The 12841-nt window shown below is 37.0% G+C and overlaps 1 protein-coding gene across 1 annotated transcript in view; it reads right to left on the bottom strand.

Annotated features, from left to right (window-relative positions):
* Positions 1–12841, bottom strand: part of INTS7 (integrator complex subunit 7) — an 83419-nt gene that overhangs the window by 55633 nt on the left and 14945 nt on the right. The window contains exons 2-5 of the mRNA XM_019976615.2: positions 10610–10739; positions 9310–9456; positions 7838–7975; positions 808–854 (exon numbers count right to left, since the gene is read on the bottom strand). Of these exons, the coding sequence (XP_019832174.2) occupies positions 808–854; positions 7838–7975; positions 9310–9456; positions 10610–10739 (462 nt within the window). The remainder of the gene's footprint in view (positions 1–807; positions 855–7837; positions 7976–9309; positions 9457–10609; positions 10740–12841) is intronic.

The following is a 12841-nucleotide window of genomic DNA, read 5'->3' as shown; positions in this document are numbered from 1 at the left end:
TGGAGGTAGAGGGGGAAGACAAAGGAATAAAGGGAAACCGGAGAGAGCTCAATCACTTTATCTTGGTCTCCAACTAAGTGATCTTACTATGGCTCCATTTCCTTTTCCATAAAAGAAGAGTATTACCTATTCAAGTCTGCCAAATTACACAATACAAAGACACACCATTTAGAAAAATACAAAAGAAGTAGTGTTCTCTAGAGTTGTGCAATGCTGTAACCCCAGAGCTTTCTTTTATGACTATTACGAGAGTAAATGGGGTAATACATGGGAAGCCTTTGTAGGCTACAGTACGCAATTTGGATTTGGGTTTAGTCGCAGTTGGAAGATACTGGAGGCATATTAGCAGAGTGAAGAGAGTCCCTGAGTTTTCCCCCAGGTCAGAATGTTTTCCCCCTAAAAATATGCATTTCTTACCAAGAATCACTTGATCAGAAGTCTTCCTTGATCAAGAGATATAAAACAGAAACATCTCCCCTTCCATCCTGCCATGGACTCTAGGGACTATCCCTACCTCACCTTTCTTCCATAGCACCTGGTATGTCATAAATTGGCTCATCTATTGTTACCACCCCTTCCACCATTAGAATGCAGGTTACCCGAGGGCAAGGACTCTGCTTTGTGTAGTATTGCATCCTAAGCTCCTAGAATAGTTCTGACATTTAGAAGACACTTAATAAACATTATTTCGATGAATAAATGAATGAATAGTGACTAGCACATAGTAAGTAATTAATGAATGTTAGCAGCTATTATTAGTATAAATACCATTAAGTCACTTCGTAACACCAAATGAAGAATACATACCTTGAATCATTTCACTGATTTTGTTACAGATTCCTACAGCAAAATCCCTTAGGAAAGAGAAAACAGTACAATCTTTAAAACCAAAAAAATTAAATTTGCTTAAGTTTTCTAAGGACTTATATAGAACACAGTGAGCTCAGGAGAAATGCAATATTCCAATCATAACTAATATTCCTAAGGTCAGATGCTGGGGATGGGGAAAGAAATGCAACCAAAACCAAAACTCCACAAAGCAAGTGGGCTTATGCCAACACTGTCCCCACATGATCTTCAAGGAAAGATGCTCTGATTTATGAGTACTGTTGCAATTTCATTACTGAATGACATTGTCTGAAATACTCAAGGTCACTATCTCAGTCTACAGTGTTTTAGGACACACTTTTAATTAAGAAAAGCTTTTGACACACAAGCTAATCATTTATATAAACAATAAAATACACAATAAAATAATAAAATAAAACAATATACAATAAAACAATAAAATATAAACAATAAAATAAAATATTCTGAATTTTAGAAAAACAGAGTAAGTATGAAGTAGTAGAAACGCAGTGGGAAATATGGGTAGAGCCAAATTATTTAAAAGTGGCCATTTTTAGATTAAAGACCTAAATGTAAGACCAGATACCATAAAACTCCTAGAGGAAAACAGGCAGAATGCTCTTTGACATAAATTGCAGTAATATCTTTTTGGAGCTGTCTGCCAGCAAGATGGAAATAAAAACAAAAATAAACAATGAGACCTAATTAAACATAAAAGCTTTTGCACAGCAGAGGAGACCATAAGCAAAACACAAAGACAACCTACAGAATGGGAGAAAACACAAACGATGCAACTGACAAGAGATAAATCTTCAAAATACACAAGCAGCTCATACAGCTCAATATCGAAAAACAAAAAACTCAATAAAAAAAGTGGGCAGAACATCTAAATAGACATTTCTCCAAAGAAGAAAGAAGACATACAGATGGCCAAAAGGCACATGAAAAGATGCCCCTCATCACTAATTATTAGAAGTGCAAAGCAAAACGATAATACAATGAGGTATCACCCCACACCAGTCAGAACAGCCATGTATCAAAAAGTCTACAAATAATAAATTCTGGAGAAGGTGAGGAAGAAAGGGAACCCACCTACGAGGTTAGTGGGAAGGTAAACTGGTGCAGCTACTCTGGAAACCAGTACGGAGGTTCCCTAAAAAACTAAAACCAGAGCTACCATATGATCCTGCAATCCCCCCACTGGGCACACACTCGGAGAAAAACATAACTTGAATAGATACATGCACCTCAGTGTTGACTGCAGCACTATTTACAATAGCCAAGCCATGGAAGCAACCTAAACGTCCATCAAGAGATGAACGGACGAAGAAGACGTGGTATATACATACAATGGAACATAACTCAGCCACAAAAAGAAGAAATAATGCCATGTGCAGCAACATGGATGAACCCAGAGATTATCATACCCAATGAAATAAGCCAGATTAGGAAAGACAAACATCTTATGATACCCCTTATACATGGAATCAAAAAAAAAAATGATAGAAATGAACTTATTTACAAAACAGAGAGAGACCCACAGATACAGAAAACAGATTTGTAGTCACCAAGGGAAAGGGGAGAGGAGGGATAAATGAGAAGTTAGGGATTAATACACACACACCACTAAATATAAACTAGACAACCAATAGGACCTACTATACAGCACAGGGAACTATGTTCAATATTTTATAATAACCTATATGGGAAAAGAATATAAAAAAGATATATATATATAAAAAATTGAACACTCTGCTGTATACCTAAAAATAACATAGTTAAATATACTTCAATTAAATAAAAAATTTTAAAAGTAGCCATTTTCAAAATATTATATATCTGAAAAGTATTTTCTAAGGTGTTGCTTTTGAGTCTGTTGCAACTGAAATAACACTGAATGTTGCAAAAGTTATCAGTAACATGAATGCTTGGGATAAAACTATATAATATGTAAGGAAAGATGATACAGGTAACATGATCAAACTTGGTTCTTTCAGTCATGATTCATGACACATAAGGCATGAAATACTTTCACTCTGCAGTTCAATGGATGTCTATATAAAATATTTTCTGCCATTAAGATATTATTTTAACATTCTCTGACAAAATAAAAAGCACACATAAATTACACAGCGGCTGTCTGCAGGGTAAGCACTACGCAATCCTTAGAGTTATGAGATGAACTAGCCATTTTTTCATGAAACTCCATAACTATTCAGAAATGGCTATTTGCATATTATCTTCTAAAAACATAAATAAAGTAAGCATGTAACTTTAAGAACAATAACTGGGTAAATTTTTTGCCAATCATAGCTTCTAAACAAAAACTAGCACTTCAGAAAACTTGTATCTGTCACCATGAGCTTGACAGCTTAATACTTAAAGCCTTTCCTGATGAGATCAGTGGTGATAACAACAAATATGATCCTTTGATATTTAACAACAAATTTGATATTTTACAATGGAAAGGGCCAACATCTGGTAGACCTGCATTAACAGAGTGAACCAATATTTCCCAAAAGACCAATGTCTAAGTTATAAAACCACACATAGGTAAGGGATGCCAACAGATTTCAATGTAATAGTACATGTTCACTGATACGGTTTTAGAGTTCACATTGCAACTAACTTTTATGAACCAACAATTTTCTAGTTCTGTTAGAGATCAAGGAAAAATATCCATAATTACCTACAAATCTTTAAAGATACTCCTCTCTTTTTCAACTATGTATCTGTGTGAGGCTGGCATTTTTTCATATACTTTAACCAAAACAACACATTGCAAAATGGTAAATGCAGAACCAGATGTGACAATCCAGCCCAACATTAAAGAGATTTGTCAAAATGTAAAAAACAATGTCCCTCTTTCCACAAAATTGATTTTTGTTTTGGAAAAATATTTTCATAAAGATATTTTTGTGTCAACACATTAGGAATTTGTTATTCTTTAAATGAATTAATAATATATTTTAAGTTTAGGCATTCATCTCTAATACAGTAAATACCAATCGATGTAATCTATATAAACAAAAAAAGCTCTTTGAGGGTGTCAATAATGCCAAAGAGTGTAAAGAGATTGTGATACCAAATAGTTTGAAAATTACTGCTCTGATATCAGCCTTATATTCAGTAAGAAAAAGTAAGCTCTAAATGTCTTTTGGGTACAAGGCAAGAGGTGTATTAGGTATCTATAGATGACCTGTTCAATTTCAGAGCGCTCTTGTATTTGTTATTCCTTCTGCTTGGAATATCCTTCCTCCAGATGGCTGCCTCTTCTTCAGGACTGTTTCAGCTCAAATGCCACCTCTTCGGGGAGGCTATCCCCGATCACTCTACCTAAGGAGCTTACTTAGGTCATCATCATAATGACAAAACTACTTTATTTTTCTGTAACATTAATGAGCAGCTGAAACTATTGTGGGTTTACATAGCAACAGAGCATTCATCTTTTCCACTCCTGTATGCCTGGTGCTTGGAATAGAGTTTGGACATAATGGATATTCACTAAGTATGTCTTAACTAACTAAATAATAACTTTTTTAACAAATGCAAAGTTTAAAAAATTGTTACGGGCCTCTAGGGTCAATAAACTGCAAGTTTGAAGCCTGGAGTTTTCCTTTTTTTTGGTCTAATAATATTTTTTAAAACTCTTAATGTCAGCATTAAAAATACGTTAAGAATATATAGTCTCACTCGCTGAGACTACAGAATAATCTGATTCTCCAGCTTCTTCCCACCCCAAATTCACATCTGACAACACTGGTCATACGTTCCTGCACCATCGCTGTCAGCTGGTACCCAGGAGCAGTTACCCTTTCAGATGGTGTGCACATTCCAGTCCACCAGTGACCACTAGAGGTCACCACTCTGCTTGACAATGCCTCCAGGTTCCTGAAGTCATTTGGGTTTGCAATTCCTCCTCTGGGACTAGCTCTTAACAATTAAAACCTTTCTGGTGGCACAGCGGTCAAGAATCCGCCTGCCAATGCAGGAGATGCAAAAGAAACAGGTTCAATCCCTGGGTCAGGAAAATCCCTTAGAGAAGGAACTGGCAACCTGCTCCAGTATTCTTGCCTGGAAAATTTCATGGACAGAGGAGCCTGGCGGGCTATAGTCCATGGGGTCACAAAGAGCTGGCCACAACGGAGCACGCACACCCTCAGAACAAGTTACCTGTGGTTATGGTAGCAGACAGGTAGAAACAGGATTAAATCCATTTTTAAAGCTTTTTTTTGGTCAACTACTCTAAGATCCAAAACTAATAAAGATACTAAGATAAAAATCCATCTGTACTGGTTGAGATATCTGATCTCAAACCAGGTCACCATTTCTGAGGGAAGTGCATGCGTGTGTGTGCATGCGTGGTTGTTCAGTCGTGTCTGACTCTTTGTGACCCCATGACTGCAGCCCACCAGGCTCCCCTGTCCATGGAACTTCCCATGGTACATGCTAATCTGGAAAAGGTGTATTTTCTTGATTTTCACTCTCTAATACATTCTGCTAAGTACTTCAGACTTAACTATTGCACTAACTTGGTATGTTTAAACATCACAAATCACAAGTATACCATATTGAAGCCTGGTATATTAAAAACTGCTTCTATATAAACTGTTAAATGTTTAATGGTCATCAATTCTATAAATGAAGAATCATGTTATTCCTATGTTCAGATCAGATCAGTCACTCAGTTATGTCCGACTCTTTGCGACCCCATGAATCTCAGCACGCCAGGCCTCCCTGTCCATCACCAACTCCCGGAGTTCACCCAGACTCACATCCATCTAGTCAGCGATGCCATTCAGCCATCTCATCCTCTGTCGTCCCCTTCTTCTCCTGCCCCCAATCCCTCCCAGCATCAGAGTCTTTTCCAGTGAGTCAACTCTTCGCATGAGGTGGCCAAAGTACTGGAGTTTCAGCTTTAGCATCATTCCTTCCAAAGAAATCCCAGGGCTGATCTCCTTCAGAATGGACTGGTTGGATCTCCTTGCAGTCCAAGGGACTCTCAAGAGTCTTCTCCAACACCACAGTTCAAAAGCATCAAATCTTCGGCGCTCAGCCTTCTTCACAGTCCAACTCTCACATCCATACATGACCACAGGAAAACCCATAGCCTTGACTATGTTACTTAGTCTTAATCTTTTCCAAGATAGATCAGAAATTCCACAGCTGATAAAATTAGCTTCTGATAATCACACATGAGAAAAACTGAGACAAAAATGATTTTCATAAGCACATTCTAATACTAAACCACAAATTTATCATCTATATTTAGAAAACTATTTTTAGAGCTACTCCAAGGACACACTTAATTGGACAGATTTAAAGTACTCACACCATGACAGTGTGATAAATATTCACCAGATATAACTCTTAACCAATAAAAGTAATTTTTAAAAAGTTCTTGCAATACCCATGACTCTCAATAAGAAAAAAATGCCAATTTTCAAAAGCACAAATAGGGATCATCTTTACTTAGATATTTCTCTTCCTCAGTTACTGTCACACCTACTACTTTCAATCAGTAAATAAAAGACTACACAGTTTACGTTCTCTAATCTCCTTTTCCAGTGAATAATCCTGGAATTCTGAAGGTCTGATAAGAGCAGTTGAAGAGATGAATGAGCATATAATTAAACTATAAAGATTGTTGCTGCTAAGTTGCTTCAGTCGTGTCCGACTCTGTGCAACCCCATAGATGGCAGCCCACCAGGCTCCCTCGTCCCTGGGATTCTCCAGGCAAGAACACTGGAGTGGGTTGCCATTTCCTTCTCCAATGCATGAAAGTGAAAAGTGAAAGTGAAGTCGCTCAGCCGTGTCCGACTCTTCGAGACCCCATGGACTGCAGCCTACCAGGCTCCTCCGTCCATGGGATTTTCCAGGCAAGAGTACTGGAGTGGGGTGCCATTGCCTTCTCCTAACTATTTCAAGTCTTATCCAAATTTAGCAGAGGCTCTTAATATAAATGCTATTTTTACATTAAAAAATTCATTAGTCACCTGATTATAAAACCAAAATTTGCTCCTAGCAGGATATACAGAAATTTGTAAAAAGGAAAATAAAAATAAGATAATATCTTCACTCAGAGACAATATTTCGATACATATCCTAAATACTTGCTTTTCAAATAAATCTGTAATATCATATAACCTATTATGTAACCTTTTTCCAAATATATTTCTAAAATAAATTAGTTATAAAAGCTGACATAGTATTTCACTGTATAATCCTATTTATCTTACTGGCACACTGGTTGGAATTTGTTACTAATTTTTTTTTGTTATTATAACCCTATAACTAGCATCCTTGCAAGTAAGTATCAGTACACACTGCTGATTCCTTAGGATAAATTCTTATAAGTGGATTTTCTAGGTCCAAGGGATATACAAAATACATATTACCAAAATGCCCTCCAGAAGCAGTGTTATTTTCACATCATCAGTCAGTAAAAGAAATAGTATTATTTTTTAGAGAGGATAATCCAGTAAGTCAAACACATTAATAAAACTATGGCCAATATTTCATCAAAAAATAATATATATATATATATGGAGAGAGAAATACTATTTTATAAGATAATAGAGTATGGTACCCCAAAGAAGTTAAAATTGGTTTCAATTCCAGTTATTATCTCTGTCAAACTGTCCAGACTTGAGAAGATAGTAAGAAAAGAATAATTCAGTATTAGGACAGTATAGGTTTGGGGAAGACACCTCAATGAACAAAGCTTCTGCTTCCCAATGAAGCCTTCCCCAACTATTCTAATCCCAGGCTGATCCTGTCCTTCTGAGAACTTTAATTTCATTTACACATTAATGCCAACATCTGTACTTAACTCTTCTATTTTATGGATTAAGTCCTGTTTTCCCAGCATGGAAAATACATCTTGCCGTTTACATTTTTCTATATCCCTTAGTGTTTACATATATAAATGAGCTATTCTTTCAAAACCTCTTCTTGGGGAGCCAAACTATAAAAGGCCTAGGCTTACTTCGACTGTGCAGAGAAGTTAGCGGCAGCAAAAACAGCAGCTTCAACTTCTACATTATCATGTGAATCCAGACTCTGCCGAATACTATGATGAGCATTCTTCCTCTCAGGAATTATTGATGCCAGACTTCCCAACATCCTACGCAAACAGAGAAACCCAAAAAGAATGGAAATACAATAAGTTCAAGATCAGAAAAGTAAGAAACAGGCAAAGCTTACCAAAACTAAAGTTTGTAGGTCAGTCCATAAATCTCAGGTTAATGACATATCAATTTTAAAAATTAGTGACTCAAATTCTGTAAACATTTTTCCATACTTCAACATGTAAGAAAAATTAACATGGTTAATTTAACACAAGCAAAAATTAAAAAAAAATAAAAAATCACCTTGAAGTACATGCCAAGTACCAAAGACAGCCCAGGAAAACAAACTTTTGAATTACTAAAGCATCAAAATGCCAATTTTCTAATGTTGTATAAAGAAGTCCATTTTAGCAAAGCATTAAGAGTCCAATATTTTTACTATTAAGCAGACCCACAAAGTAAAAATGTAAGACTTCCCAGTCTTTTTTCCACATCGGTAATTACTTGTATCATGATTTTCAAATCTCTCAACATCAAGAGAAGTAGAGGCTGTCCCCTGGAGCTCATATCAGAATAGAGGAAGGTATAGTTTAGGAAAGTGAATTTCAAAAATCCAAAGTTTACACATACTAATTTCATAGATGACAGACCTAAAAAGAGGATATGGTTCAAGCTGGTTTTAAGGCTTACAAAATGAAATTCTACCAAAATTTTTTTAATGCCAAGAAAGAAAAGGAAATGCTGAAGAAACTAAGGTGGTTGTACCTGGCATTCTCCAAGGAGTCAAGATATAAATTATCATATATAAAAATGAGCACATAACCAAAGATGAATACAGAAAACGGACATGAAAAAGGAAGAACAAGGTCAGAAAGGTAAAAGTTCAAAATAAGCATGAGGCTTCCCTGGTGGCTCAGAAGTTAAAGCGTCTGCCTGCAGTGCGGGAGACCCAGGTTCGATCCCTGGGTTGGGAAGATCCCCCTGGAAAAGGAAATGGCAACCCACTCCAGTATTCTTGCCTGGGAAATCCCATGGATGGAGGAGCTTGGTAGGCTACAGTCCATGGGGTCACAAAGAGTCGGACATGACTGAGAAACTTCACTTTCTTTCTTTCTTTTAAACCATACTTACATTTGAGTTAACAGATCAGAACATCTACCTACAAAAGGAGTGTCTGAAACATAAGTTACCAAAACTGTATCACAGACGGTTAGCTCTAAAGCATTTACAGATTGGGATGGTTACCATATTTTCTCATTGACTCTTACTAGGAAAAACAAAAATGAATTCTTAATATTCAGAATAACAGAAGTAAATGTACGGCCTTTTGGGGGTATAGAAATACAACTCAAACAATCTTGTGGTGACTCGGCGGCGTAACAGAATATACCGGAGTGTGATGGCTCTTGCAACAGGGTCATTACTATAAATCACAGAGAAAATTCTCTTCACAAACTCATCCACATTTAGGATCTTCTCCAAATGCTTCTCACTTTGTTGGGTAACTTTAAGAACACAAAGCCTCAGGAAATTGTTTCTAGGAAGAACCACAGATAAAATGAATTAGACCACTTTAGGAAAGTAATATTTAATTAGGAATCAAAGCAACACAAATGATATTAATAAATTTTAGCAACAGGCCAATGTTTTTCAATCTTAACATTCTGTTTTACCACAGAAACAGTCAAAAGCCTGTACAGTCATCCCTGTGATATCCGCAGTGTGCAGGGGAACTGATTGCAGGACTAGCCCCCTACCAAACCCAAATCCTTGGAGACTGAACTCCCTTCTGTAAAATGGCACAGTGCCTGCGCATCCTCTCACATAGTTTAAATCATCTCTAGATTACTTATAATACCTAATACAATGAAAATGCTATGTAAACAAGTGTAAGTACAATGTAACTAGTGGCCAGTGGGTGGCAAGTTCAAGTTTTGCTTTTTGGAACTTTCTGGAATTATCTTCCCACATATTTTTGACCCATGGTTGGTAGAACCGATGGATGCAGAACCCTGAGATGAGCACTAAGCATAGGCAGTTAGCAGAGCCTGCAGCCCTGCAGGAAGGCACCCAAACAGCCATAACATAGAAAGAAGCCTGGGAGCCAAACTTAATCTCCTCAATCCTACTAGAACCAAGAAGATGGTCTTCCTCCTCTCAAGCTAATTCTACAGCTTCTTTTCTGCAAGTCGGATTAGGTGTGTGTGTAAACACACGAGTATGTGGAGAATGGTGGAAAGAAGTAGGAGAGGGAATGGCATAGAGAAAGAACAGGTATATATTCAGGCTTTGCTTACATGTTTCAGGCACTTCACAGTGGCCCATAATCTCATGTAACATGTAATCTCATGTTATAAAAATAAATTGTTAAATCAGAAACTTCTCAAAATGAACTGCACAAAGCCACAGATATTTCCAAAATACACAATTATATATCAAGGTTGTCTTTAATTTTGAATTATCCTGTCCCCCAAAGAAATAAGTACTCTCTGCCTTATACTCTTTACTTTGGCTCAAAATGCTATTAAATTTCACACTAAAATTTGTTGTGAATTTCCACGTGTGTCCACTAAAATGGTAAAAAACCATCATGTGGAAGTCCTGAAAGGCAAAAAGAATACACACTATAATATAAAACAAAGAAATGTGAACAAAGTGCTTTAGGACACCAAGGGCTTAAAAAGACTTACCCAACTCTAAAAACATCAGCTAACTTTAGGAATGCAGAATTGATGAGAATGGGGAATGGATACTTCTGAAAGAGCCTGGGAAAGCGGACAACTGCTTCACACTGTTCACCAAGCTTGCCAGATCTTAGACCTATGGAAACCATTAAAAGGGAAGAACAGATTACAAATTTTTGACTATAGTAAGGCAAAAACAGCAAATACCAACACAGTATTACAGACTAAAATTATTTACACAGTAAAATTACAATCATTCTTAACAATTAGATAAAGTACAACAGTAACTCGTTATGTTTTCAAAAATAAAAACGACACATGAAATAGTAATTTTGGAAAGTGCCACCTTTTTAAGATGTAATGAAAGAGAAACTTTTTTTTTTTTAAAGGTTGACTTGATAGAATATTTGGGGCCACAAGTAAATTTCAACAAATATGCAAGGACTGAAATCATATTATGTATGTTCTCCATTACAACACAATGGAATTAAATTAAAAATCAGTAAGAGAAAAATATTTTAAAATGTTCAAATATACTGGAAATTAAGCAACACAGTTATTTAAAAAACCCAATAAGATGAATCATTGAAAGAATTAAAAGTATAAAAGAAGAAATCAGAAGAGAAATTTAAAAGAGGAAAAAAAGAAACTAAATCCTTAATTTGCACCATATACAAAAATTAATTCAAAATGAACCACAGACCTAAGAGTAAGACCTAAATTATGAAGCATATAGAATAAAGGAAGAAATCTTTGTATGCTTGTATTATGTAAATACTTCTTAGATAAAACACAAAAAGTGGGCTTTTTAGACTAAAAGATTAAAAAATGATAAGTTAAAACTTCATAAAAATTTAAAACACGCTCTTCAAAATATACTTTTCTGAGAATAAAAAAACATGCCACATACTGGAAGAGATATTTATAGAACATGTATCTAACAAAGGACTTCATCCATAGTTCTTATGTCTCTAGAAAACTCAGTTTTTTAAATGGGCAAGATGTGAAGAGAAATTTCATTAAAAGGGAAATACGGATGGCAAATATAAGCACATGAACAGATGCTCATCATTATTAGTCATCCAGGAACTATAAATTAAAAACAACAGTAAGATACCACTACACATCTACTAGAATGGCAAAAAATTCCCAGTCCGTCAACTGGTGAATGAATAAACAAACTGCGGTACCTCCATACAATAGTCTCCTACTCAGCATTCAAGAAACTAAGATCATGGGATCCGGTCCCATCACTTCATAGCAAATAGATTGGGAAAAAAATACAGACTTCGTTTTCTTGGGCTCCAAAATCTCTGTGGACAGTGACTGCAGCCATGAAATTAAAAGATGTTTGTTCCTTGGAAGAAAAGCTATGACAAACCTAGCTGTTGCTGCTGCTGCTGCTGCTAAGTCGCTTCAGTCGTGTCCAACTCTGTGCGACCCCATAGACGGCAGCCACCAGGCTCCCCGTCTCTGGGATTCTCCAGGCAAGAACACTGGAGTGGGTTGCCATTTCCTTCACCAATGCATGAAAGTGAAAAGTGAAAGGGAAGTCGCCCAGTCGTGTCCGACTCTTCACAATCCCATGGACTGCAGCCCACCAGGCTCCTCCATCCATGGGACTTTCCAGGCAAGGGAACTGGAGTGGGGTGCCATTGACAAACCTAGACAGCATATTAAAAAACAGAGACATCATTTTGCCAACAAAGGTCCATCTAGTCAAAGCTATGGTTTTTCTAGCAGTCGTGTACAGATGTGAGAGCTGGGCCATAGGCAAGGCTGAATACCGAAGAACTGATGATTTCAAACTGTGGTGCTGGAGGGGACTCTTGAGAGTCCCTTGGACAGCAAGATCAAACCAGTCAATCCTAAAGGAAATCAACCCTGAATATTCATTGGAAGGACTGATGCTGAAGCTGAAGCTCTAATACTTTGGTCACCTGATGTGAAGAGCCGACTCACTGGAAAAGACCCTGATGCTGGGAAAGATTGAGGGCAGGAGGAGAAGGAGGCAACAGAGGATGAGAAGGTTGGATGGCATCACCGACTCAATGGACATGAGTTTGAGCAAGCTCCAGGAGACAGTGAAGTTCAGAGAAGCCTGGGGTGCTACGGTCCATGGGGTCAGGAAGAGTCAGACACAACTTAATGACAGAACAGCAGCAGCAAAAAAAAAGGAACCCGTTACTGATGCGACAACATGGGCGGATCTCAAAATCACCATACTAAATGAAAGAA

The sequence above is a fragment of the Bos indicus genome, chromosome 16, assembly GCF_029378745.1.
Source record: "Bos indicus isolate NIAB-ARS_2022 breed Sahiwal x Tharparkar chromosome 16, NIAB-ARS_B.indTharparkar_mat_pri_1.0, whole genome shotgun sequence".
NCBI lineage: Eukaryota > Metazoa > Chordata > Mammalia > Artiodactyla > Bovidae > Bos > Bos indicus.
This window is presented reverse-complemented; position numbering and strand designations above follow the sequence as displayed.